This window comes from Grampus griseus (genome assembly GCF_964374135.1).
Source record: "Grampus griseus genome assembly, chromosome: 20".
NCBI classification, from domain to species: domain Eukaryota; kingdom Metazoa; phylum Chordata; class Mammalia; order Artiodactyla; family Delphinidae; genus Grampus; species Grampus griseus.
Genome location: NC_139014.1, coordinates 15,623,343 through 15,635,351, shown reverse-complemented (window position 1 = coordinate 15,635,351; position 12,009 = coordinate 15,623,343). Strand labels below are relative to the sequence as shown.

The following is a 12,009-nucleotide window of genomic DNA, read 5'->3' as shown; positions in this document are numbered from 1 at the left end:
CCTCCCTTGGCCTTTGTCCGGCGCCAGGAGACCGGTCCCGCGCCCCCCGCGGCCGCCCGGGCCCGGGCCCGCGTCGGGCGCCTGGCTCTGTACGCGAGCCCGGGGATCTGCGGCCTCCGAGGCCCCCCTCCCCCGCCCGCCCTCTCGTGGAGCCCAGCGCCGGCGGCGGCTGCCCGGGCGGGGGGTTGCGGTGCTCAGGAGAGGCCCCGGCTCCGCCCCGGGCCTGCCCAGGGGGAGAGTAGAGCGGTCCGCAGCCGGGTCGGGTCGGGGCCCCTCCCGGGAGGAGCGTGGAGCGGCGGCAGCGGCGGCGGCAGGTGAGAGGCTGAGCCCCGAGCGGGGGAGGGCGCCGGGCCTGGGGCATTAACCATCCGGGCGACCCCCTCGGCTGAGAAGGCTGCGGCCCGGGCCCACACGGGGGCCGGCACGGGGCCGCACCTCCTCGGCTCTGAGGCGGGAGGGGCTTTCCGAGGGCTGCGGGTCGCTGAGGGGCCGGGCCGAAGATGGGGGAGGCCCAGGCGGCCCCGGCCTGGGAGTGGGGCCGGCGGCCGGCGGGGAGAGGGGGGCGCCCGGGCAGCTGGAGGCCCCGGCAGCTTCCCGGGCGTCCCCGAGAGCTGGCCCGCCCTCCCTCCGTGACAGGTGGGCCTGGAGTTGGGGAAAGTTTGGAGCCGGCGGGAGGCGAGGGGCGCCGGGACCAGGCCCCATCGGTCCTGCTTCCTGGCTGTGGGCTACAGGGAGGATCCCAGTCTAAGGCCCCGCTGGAATGGAACAGAGTGGATCTTTCCTTAACATGAGTTGACATTAAATGGAATAACCGCTGGGGCGTCATTTTCCGGGCCAGGCCTGAGGATGGAGGTTTAGGAAACGTGCCGAGAGACCCTGGGTCTTGAAGGGAGGTTGCAACCTCTGCCATACTGGCCTCGATTAGGGCAGGGCGAGACGGGAGGAAGGCCACTTAGGGAAACACTGGCTCAATCTCTTTTCTTCTTCTTTTTTTCTTTCCTTTTTCTTTTTTAAGATGCCTTTCTACCCTTCCGAGAATTTCCTAATTCCCTCTCTAACCTGCACTTGTCTGTGTGGGTGAAACTTTAATTTGCCACCCTTTCATTCCCCTTTGCCCCAGGCTCTCAATCCAGGAAGGGAAATGAAACTGGAGGACTTTGTAGGGGTTGTTACTGGAAATTGTGGAGGTGTTAGATTGCAGAGGAGCATGTTTCATTCATGTTTTCAGTGAACTTTTAAATCATGCCAATCATTCCAATAACTATTTAATAATATGTTCAAAGGGGTTCTATGTAATGGTATATGCACCTCTTCTACTTTTAATATTGGGGAGGTTTCCAGTGGGTTCTGCAAGAGTTGATCTCTTGCAAATGATGGAGGTATTTGCTGAGAGTAGCCTGTGCATTAATTGGTCGTGGAAGGAGTTTAAAAATGGTGTCCTCCTGCCCCTCCCTGCTTGGAAGGAGTGCTAAAAGCAGATGTCTAGAGAAACCTACTTGCTCCAGGGAGTGGCAGAGAAAGATTTTGTAAAGGGATGGTTATGGAGCTATACTAATTTCCTGAGTGAATGCCGGTTGATGGTTTTACCATGGGTTCTCTATTAAATTTGAAGTAATTCCATTTTTCATGAGCTACTATCTGGTCCTTAGAGCAAGGAGGCATATAATAGCATTATTTTAAGTTACTAGTAGCTTCTGATTCATGCTGTATTTTTTTTTTTTTTTGGCTGCATTGGGTCTTACTTGCTGCGTGTGGGCTTTCTCTAGTTGTGGTGAGCAGGGGGTTACTCATTGCAGTGGCTTCTCTTGTTGCGGAGCACGGGCTCTGGGCGCGTGGGCTTCAGTAGTTGTGGCACACAGGCTCAGTAGTTGTGGCGCACGGGCTTAGTTGCTCCGTGGCATGTCGGATCTTCGCGGACCAGGGCTCGAACCCGTGTCCCCTGCATTGGCAGGCGGATTCTTAACCACTGCTCAGAAGAGGACTTTTGAGCCACTTTATAACTTTAAATGTATTACTGTTTGGTGCAGCACATTGTAGTTTATTACTTGTATGCCATATTTATTTGAGGTTTACCTGTATGTGACCGTTTGGTGAAATAATTACTCTGAGTTTTGTTATATCTAAAAATTGGTTCCTCATGTTTTAGCTTTTATGGTCTCACAGGTACTTTTTCTTTTTCAGTAGAAATGATGGAAGAATTGCATAGCCTGGACCCCCGACGGCAGGAATTATTAGAGGCCAGGTTTACTGGAGTTGGTGTTAGTAAGGTGAGTAAAATGATGATAACAAACACTGATTATAGTCTAATGTAAACACATTTAAAAACAAAGAGCAATTTGGGTGGATCATACAGATACACTGAAGGGGAGACAATTTGGCTTACGGTTCCAGTGAACTTTTAAATCCTACCAGTTGTTCCAGTCATTTAACAGTATGCTTGCTTGAAGGTACTCTCTATGGGAGGCTATACTTCTTTTTACCCTCTAATATGGGAGAGGTTTCCCATGGGTTTGTTGCAAGGATATTAACAGGATGTGTATGTAGATTCTATGCCACATTTTGTCAAAGCTCAGTCACTCAGAAAAAACTGTTAATGCAAAGGTATTGGCATAGCTTCATTACACTAGACCTTCTGGATAGTTATGTGTAGAGTTTTGAAAAATCTGCCTCTGCTAAGTCTGTCAGTCCTCCAAATCTGCAGTTCAGCAGATTCCTCCTGGTTGTACCCCCAGACTGCTTTTTCTCTCCTTCTATTTTTCCTTCTTGTTCATTCTTTATTTTGTTCCAGGAGCATAAAATAAGATCAGGCCTCACTAATGGGCGGGTGTTAAGTTAAGCAGTGTTATGGCTTCCTGTGCAATCGTATGTACCTGCTACCTCACCCCTCTACTCTCATAGGATGGCTTTAGTACAAAATGTAAAACATATTTATGATTTTAATACAATATATAAAATATATTTATGATGTTTTATTTAAAATTTTCACCAATCCAAGATGTTGCTTCCTTGGGCTTGAGACTCGAGAATTTTTGATCTTTGACTTCATGCGATACATTCCTTCCTGTGCTTTTCAAGAAATCTTATTTCTAATGTGACTTAGATCTTAGTCTCATGCTTTGGTCAGTAGCTTCTTAATTTTTATTTATTTATTTATTTAGGCTGTGTTGGGTCTTTGTTGCTGCACGCGGGCTTTCTCTAGTTGCCGCGAGCGAGGGTTACTCTTTGTTGCGGTGCACGGGCTTCTCATTGCGGTGGCTTCTCTTGTTGCGGAGCACGGGCTCTAGGCATGCGGGCTGCAGTAGTTGTGGCACTTGGGCGCAGTAGTTGTGGCTCGTGGGCTCTAGAGCGCAGACTCAGTAGTTGTGGCACATGGGCTTAGTTGCTCCGCGGCATGTGGGATCTTCCTGAACCAGGGCTCGAACCCATGTCCCCTGCATTAGCAAGCGGGTTCTTAACCACTGCGCCACTAGGGAAGACCCAATAGCTTCTTAAAGGAGAAGGTGTTTGTCAGGGTTTAGTTGGAAAAACTGGCTGCTTTGAGGAGTCTCATAATTTTGGTGAGCTGGAATAGCCTGATAGTTTTTGTTCATTCAGCAGCTACTGAGTACCGGCTCCATACTAGGCATTGTGCAGGGTGTTAGGGATGACGCCTCAGTACAGTGCTTCCAAGCCCCCTCGCAGTGTGGAGAGGGCAAGTGCTCTAGACAGAGAGCTGATGCTGTGATGAGAGCTGTATTAGAGCTGTGGTGAGGTGCTATGGGAACACAGGATTTGTTACATATTTTGTAATTCTTAGTTTATTGGCCTCTTTAATTAAGTAACTGACTTTTGTGGCACTTTGGAGCAGCTATACTCCTGACTGTTGCTGTATATTAAAGTTACATGTGTAAATGTAAATTCTCTGATCTAGGTGAAGTAGCTTCAACTGAAAGTGTGCAGTATATTTGAGTATTAAATTGATCTCTGATTCAGTTGATTACCTAATAATAACCTTTGTTGTGTCTTTTAACTGGGGAATTCAGCAAAAGGCTCTTATCCAAATCTGTCTGTTTAGATGGTCACCTACTGAGTAAAAGTGAGTTTGTATTCAAATTGTATGCGGTTTAAACAGTTTAGGCTTCCTTGTTAGGATGCTTTTCTTTCCTTCTGTTTTTAGGTTCATGGTAGCTGTATCCAAGCATACTTTCCATGGGGTATAGCGTAAGTTAGGGGAGTGAGTAACATTGTGAATTCTGCTGCCCAGGCCCAACCTAAAATCATGTAACTAAGGTGTCAGAAAACTTTATCTGTTTAATAGGAAGTTCTCCCTTTGATACATAGAAAGAAGTTACTTCATATCCAAAAGCTTTTATGCCATTAATTGTATGTTATTTTGAAATTTCCAATCATGGTAAGTATATTGATTACAATAAATTTGTTGTTCACGGACTAGCAGGAGAGTATTTTTACCCATAGCAAAGAAACTTGGGAAGAAAAAAAAAAGGCAAGTAAATTATCCTGTGTTTTGTGGAGTTAGGAAGAGGAAAAAGAAAATCTCCATTTTGCAGGACTTCTTTTGCCTGCAAGACATTGTATCTCTCAGACCACTGATTTGAAATAGGAGTGGGGAGGTGACCACAGTACTGGGAGAAAAGGTGCTTTTGGATAAGCTCCTCCTTCTAGCTTGGAATTCCTCATTATGGGTCATAATTTCTCAATGAGGATGTCACTGTGTTGATGACAGCTTTCATTTTTACAGAGATCATGAGCGCTTTCAGCCCTTGCTCCAAATGGGAGAGCAGAGTGACTTTCCTGTGATAGTGCCATCTAGTGGGACTGGTGCAGCCTCATGGGCTGTCTCTTGAGTTTCTGCGAACTATTCATAACATTTTCAGTACTTTTTGATGTCCATAGAAGGAAGAAGGTCAGTGCCACTGTGGATTCTTTCCTAGTGGACAGGGTGTTTAAAGTAGCTGCAGTCTTTGAACTTCCTGGTTATTGTAGATATTCTGTCATGTTGCCTTGAGTGTTTTGTACCTGCAAATTGGATATACACCACAAAACTTAGGCTAAAAGAAAATGGCCAAGCCACCGCATTTATTACTTATAGTATTTAAGTTGCTCTTTACTTATATTTAGGTTATTGGCAAATTAAAAATTTTATTGTACATTGCATTTATATGCATTAATTTTATATAATTTTATGTATAATATTTAACTTATAATAATTGGTAAAACAAAGGCATTTGTTTTGCGCTTTGGGATGCACCATGTGGTTTTGTTTAAGAGATTGATGCTTTCTGTCATCAGTGAGTTGCTAATAGAGGAAGGTAACCTGATGTGCACTAAGCTATAGCTGACTTTCCTCCTCTAGTCTAGCTGCCACTTTTACGAGGACCTGTAGCCATACTCTTAGCATTTTTGAGGTGATAGATTAATTGGGTTACGAACCTACTTCTTCATTTCTTGTTGACTTGACATGTGAGCTATCCTTCTTTAAGTTCTCTTCCTTTAAGTGCTAGATAATCCACTTGCAGTAATGTGAAACTGACTGTACCTTGTATTCATATGTTTTCAATGAGGACTTAATGCAGTTTATATTCCCTACTCTCTCCCCTTTTGACAACTTAAATACAGGTAGTCTTGTCTCTGATTCTGGAGACTGTAAAGTAGGTGGATTTCCACCCTTGCATGCACTGTTAACTGTACCTAGTTGAATTTTAATGCTAAGATAGTAACAAATACTCTTAAAGTACTTTCTGTGTGCCAGATACTGTCCTGAGTACAATAAAAGCAATAAGTGAATTTAGATCTTTCATAACAGGGATACTAGTCTTAATAAACACTCCTTCTCTTTTTATAAGACATACTAACTGATGCCCACTGCATTGCTCCCACCAGTTGATTTATAGACTTACCAAGAGTCACTTTATGACAGCTTGCACTTGTATTATAATCATATAGTTCAATACAAAATTGTGTCAACCATTGACATATGATTGTAAAATGAAAGAATTGTCGATTTGGTGAAAACTAAGGTAACTGCCTTGGAAAGACTGAATATAAAATGAGTCAATAAGGAGATAACTATAAAAATTTATAAAAAAGTTTTTTTTTTAATCTGGAAGAATTCTTCATTTAGATCCTTGGAAAGTATCTTTAAAGTTCTTGCTTCACTTTTAAAGAAATTGAAACTGGAAATTGTAGATGATGCATTATGGGTGTGGTTTGTGTAAGACAGTGTGAAACTATAGTGGATCTATAACTCAAAGGGCCTGTATCAAAAGCTTGGCAACAGAATAAATATTGATGTTTTAAGTTCAAAGAAAACGTTTAAGGTGTTATTTTTTTAGGATTCCACACTATCACTTACTTTTTTGATTAATGTCGTTGGTTTCAGTTGTATTGAATGAAATGGATTATGCAGTGTGTTGATGGTATTGACAAGAAGAGCAAAATGAGAAGCCATGAAAAGTGGGACTATCTCTTTTGGCACAGTAAGAACCTTCACTTTATAGAGCCTGAAGCAAGAGCATGTAATTTTAGGTAGTACCACATAGTAGATTATTGATGTCTTCTTAAAGAAAAATGATCTCTTTTCCTATCTTTTATAAATTTGTGAGTCTGATATGTGAACATTTTAAATGATCACATTTGATTTCTGAAAAGACCTTTAACCAGCCAATACCTTTCTCCTGTCATTTAGTGAATTGCATCAATTAAAAGGTGTCAGTTATCAATATCTAATGTTAGCTATTTCACATACCAGTGCCAGTAATTTTGAACAGTGTGTTTAGGTGTTTATATTTAGTACATAGTTAGATGGTCAGTAAGCATAAATGTTGAAAAATAGTGTACATTTATACCGGTTAGTTTTAAGGAACTGTTGATAAATTTATTATGTTTGCTTTTATGTTACGTTCTCCTTTTCATTACAGATCTTCCTCGACTTACAGTGGGGTTAAGTCTTAGTAAACTCATTGTAAGTTGAAAATATCAGAAGTTGAAAATGCATTTAACATACCTAACCTACCGAACATGGTAACTTAGCCTGGCCTACCTTAAACATGCTCAGAACACTTACATTAACCTACTATTGGGCAAAATCATCTAACACAAAGTGTATTTTACAATAAAGTATTGAATATCTCATGTCATTTATTGAATACCATACTGAAAGTGAAAAGCAGAATGATTGTCTAGGTACAGAATGGTTATAAGTGTCTTGGTTCTTTTACCCTCGTGATTGCATGGCTCACTGGGAGCTGTGCTGATGCCGCTGCCCAGCGTCGTGAGAGAGTGTTGTGTCATGTATTACTAGCCCGGGAAAAGATCACAATTCAAAGTTTGGAGTATGGTTTTAACTGAATGTATATCATTTTTGCACCATCATAAGGTTGAAAAATCATTAAGTGGAACAATTATAAGTCGGGGACCATCTGTACTTTAGTATTCCTTTAATTCTACCCTCATTTCACATGTAGTCAAGTATCAACTCATTTCTCTTCTTTCTCTAGTATTTGTCTGCGCCACTGCTACTGCCTTAATCCAGACCTTCCTCATTCATAACTGTAATAGCTAGTTTCTCCTATCCCATTCATCTTTTTGTAACCTGCCACCAGTTATATTTCTAAAAATACCAATATTATTGTTTTACTCCCTTGCTTTAAAGGCTCCACATTGTCTACTGGGTAGAGTTAAAACTCCCTATCCAAACCTTTTAACTTCATGGATCATCTACTCCTCCACTGCTGGTCGCTGCTGCCTCAAACCATGACTGATCTTCTAACCTGTCATGTTAGTAAACAGGGTTATGATGTCTCCTGTACCGTTCCTTTTTATTTGTCAAATGAACTTTCAGTTTACTTTTCAAAGCATAATCCGGATATCCCTTCTGTATAGCTTTTCCAGATAGCTGCACCATCTAGTTGCATTATCTTATTAGCACCTGATAACCTACTTTTATTATAACACATTTGTTTTCCCCATTAGTCTCCTTGAGAACATGGGTGATACCTTTATTTCTGACTATTCAAGTGCTCAGCACATTGTATACACTGAATAAATCTTTGTTGAATTGGAAAAGAGTATTGAGAAGATGAAAATAGAGTTAATTGTCACCCATATAGGCAAGTTTCTTCTTCTTTTTTTTTTTTTTTTTTGCGGTACGCGGGCCTCTGACTGTTGTGGCCTCTCCCGTTGCGGAGCACAGGCTCCGGTCGCGCAGGCTCCGGACGCGCAGGCTCAGCGGCCATGGCTCACGGGCCCAGCCGCTCCGCGGCATGTGAGACCTTCCCGGACCGGGGCACGAACCCGCGTCCCCTGCATCGGCAGGCGGACTCTCAACCACTGCGCCACCAGGGAAGCCCCCATGTTTCTTCTTTTAATCTAGCTCCAAACTCTTGTCTAAGATTGTATTTAAAGCAATGACATATATTTTGGCTTAAATCTTCCTTATGTTTCTTTTAAAATCTTTCTTATGCTTCTTTTACCTTCTTTTGAAATTTTTTTGTAATTTATTGAGTAATTGTCTGCTATGAAAGACAAACATTCTCCTACTATTTCCCCCATCTTCAAATTTTTGTCAGTTATATTATTATTTATTTTTAATATTCCATTTTTCCACCTTCTAGTTTGAAAGTTATGCACTCCTTTATTGGTTACCACAGAAATTACAATATGTATCCTCAGTTTATCAAAAATTAATGTTAAATCAATACCTTTGCCCTCCTTTTTGTCAATATAAGGGCCTTGAACATTTAACTCCATTATTCCTCTCCCACCTCACATGCTATTGTTCTGTATTTAATTGTATATGTATATATATTTAACTAGTAGGCTTTTAGAGCAGTTTTATATTTATAGAAAATTGAGCAGTTAGTACAGAGAGCTGTCATATACTACCATCCCATCCCTCCAGTTTCCCCTATTATTAACATATTGCGTAAGTGTGGTAGACTTGTTACAATTGATAAACCGGTATTGATACATTATTATTAACGAAAGTCCATAGTTTAACATTAGGATTTACTCTTCGTGTTGTAGAGTTCTATGGCTTTTGATACATGAAGAAAAGTCATGTATTCACCATTTGTATATATATTTTTAAGAGTCCACAGATTATTATTGCATCTGTTTTATAGTTACGTTCTTTTTGCCTAACCTACATGTTCACCTATGTGTTTACCACTTTCTTTGTCATTCATTCCTTTTCACATCTCTGTTCTTCTATCTGGAATATTTTTTCTTTTGCCTGAAATATATCCTTTGGAATTTCTCTAGTGTGGGTCTACCAGTGATTGTCTTTCCATTTTGTCTGCTTTAAAATGTCTGTTTTTGGTTTTATTCTTGAATGGTGGTATTTTTGCTAGGTTTAAAGTTCTAAGTTGGTTGTTATTTTCTTTCAGTACATTGTTTACTATTGTCCACTGACTTCCATTATACTCTTTTTATTTTTAGTCTCACTGCCATTCTGTTGAAGGTAATCTATCTTTTCTTTGTCCATTTTCGAGCTTTTCTCTTTGACTTTGATCTTCTGCACTATAATGTAGGGATGAGAGAGATGTCTAGATTGGATTACTTTTTTTCTTTATTATTTTCCTGAGCTTTATTTACATCTGAATATTTTTGGGGAACCTGAGAATACACTTAAATAGATTTTAGTTTTTAGAGCAGTTTTAGGCTCACAGCAAAATTGAGTGGAAGGTACAGAGATTTCCCAGATACCTCCTGGCCCTGCACATTTGTTACAACTGATGAACCTATATTGACATATTATCACCCAAAGTCCATAGTGTACATTAGGGTTCACTCTTGGTGTTGTACATTCTATGGGTTTGGTCAAATGTACAATGATATATATTTGTTATACTATCATACAGAGTAGTTTTACTGCCCTAAAATCCTCTGTGCTCCAGCTGTTCATCCCTCCCTCCCCTAACCCTAGGCAACTACTGATCTTTTTACTGTCTCCATAGTTTTGTCTTTTCTGGCATGTCATGTAGTTGGAATCATACCGTATGTAGCCTTTTCAGATTGGCTTCTTTTACTTAGTAATACTCATTTAAGTTTTCTCTGTGTCTTGTCATGGGTTGTTACCTCTTTTTAAAAAAAATTTTTTTTAAAGCACTGAATAGTATTTCATTGTCTGGATGTACCACAGTTTATTTATCTGTCCATTCACCTACTAAAGAATGTCTTGGTTGCTTCCAAGTTTTAGCAGTTATGAATAAAGCTGCTATAAACATCTGTATGCAGATTTTTATGAATGGTTGGATTATTTTGATTTATTCTGCTTGGAATTTATTGGATTTCTTAAATCTGTGGGTTGCTGGTTTTCATCAGTTCTAGAATATTCTCAGCCATTGTCTCTTCATATATTGCCTCTGCCTTCCACTCTGTCTTCTCTTTCTTGCATTCCATTTAAACATATGTTAGACCTTCTTACTGTATTTTCTCTGCCTCTTACCCTATCTTCTGGATTGCTGGTCTTTATTTCCCAGGGCTGAATTCTGAGTAGGTTGTTCTGAAATTTCCTTGCACTTTTGTATTTCTTCTGATACCTCCACTTCTTTATTTTCTCTTTAAATTTGTCTAATCTCCATAATTCTATCCATTGAGTTTTCATGAGGGCTGGTGTATTCCTAGGTGACTGTTACCCTGAAAGGGTAGCCCTGTGCTCTTTGTTTAAAGTATAGGGTAGATTTCCCAGAATACCCTCATTGGACAGGTCCTGGGCTTTGACTTTCTTCTTTCCCCACACACTCAGGCCTCCTAAAGTACAGCTAGCTCAGTTTCAAAGCTTTTTCTTTAGAATTAAACCAGCAAATGTCCTCAAATAGAAATACTGTTTTTTGAGTGCTGATCTTACCTTTCTGAATTCTTGTCTTACGGATTTTGGTGTAGTAACACCTTATTTCTCTTTTTCACAGTCAGTAATATAAATTTGGTTGACACTTAACAAAGTGTACATGAACTCTTGTGCCACAGTGGTTGGAGAATCCATATCCATATCTAGTTCTCCTCCTTGTGATTTTCACTTTTCATCCGCTTTCTTCCTTCCTATATGTGGTCAGTATTGTCATTACACCTGGCTGTTAGTCATTTATGTTACTTCTTATTTTCTGTTTACTTTTAGTTAAAGATTAAATTGAAGTATTTCTTAATTTTTTTTTTAAGGCAAGGAGAAAGAAAGCAAGTAAGGTTGTATTATCAATGATTTTTTTTAACATTTTCTGAATGCTTTTAAGGCTTTATTTTTTACTTTATTTATCTTTAAATTTATTCATTTATTTTTGGCTGCACTGGGTCTTCGTTGCTGTGGGCTTTCTCTCTACTTGCCGCGAGCAGGGGCTACTCTTGGTTGTGGTGTGCGGGCTTCTCATTGCGGTGGCTTCTCTTGTTGCAGAGCACGGGCTCTAGGCATGTGGGTTTCAGTAGTTGTGGCACACAGGCTCAGTAGTTGTGGCTCACAGGCTCTAGAGCGCAGGCTCAGTAGTTGTGGTACACGGGCTTAGTTGCTCCGCATCATGGGGGATCTTCCCGGACCAGGGATTGAACCCGTGTCCCCTGCATTGGCAGGCGGATTCTTAACCACTGTGCCATCAGGGAAGTCCTATCAATGATTTCTTATTTCAAACTTGAGTCTAGAGATGGTTTGGCTTGGTTAGTCTTGTTCTTCCTCTTTACCTTGTCTGGGTCTCAAATTGCTAGGTACCTCTTTTGTTTTCAGTGCTAATGTTTATAAAGTTACATCCTAAAAATGTTTCTAATAAATAGTTTTAAACAAGATCTGTTGCAATGTTTTTTGTTTTTTTTTTGCTAGGTCCCTCTTGATGGTAGGTTTCACTTGGTCCTAACTACTACTGTGTGTAATGGGATGGATTAGTTTAGAATCTGCTTCCTAGTATGTTAACCATGTTTAAACACTTCTTAGGCTGTTCTTTTTGACGTTTTACAGTCCAGTTTCTCTTTTTCCCTAATCCAGAAAGAGACTTGGCTTTTTCTAGTCCCAAATTTACCTTGTTTAGA

General features: G+C 40.8%; 1 protein-coding gene across 2 annotated transcripts in view; it reads left to right on the top strand.

Moving 5' to 3' along the window:
- Positions 1 to 203: 203 nt before the first annotated feature.
- The window catches only part of TLK2 (tousled like kinase 2), a 102,703-nt gene continuing 90,897 nt past the window's right edge, over positions 204 to 12,009 (top strand). For both annotated transcript variants that reach the window (XM_082678881.1, XM_082678880.1), the window contains exons 1-2: positions 204 to 314; positions 2,182 to 2,267. In XM_082678881.1, the coding sequence (XP_082535007.1) occupies positions 2,187 to 2,267 (81 nt within the window). In that variant the 5' untranslated portion in view covers positions 204 to 314; positions 2,182 to 2,186. The remainder of the gene's footprint in view (positions 315 to 2,181; positions 2,268 to 12,009) is intronic.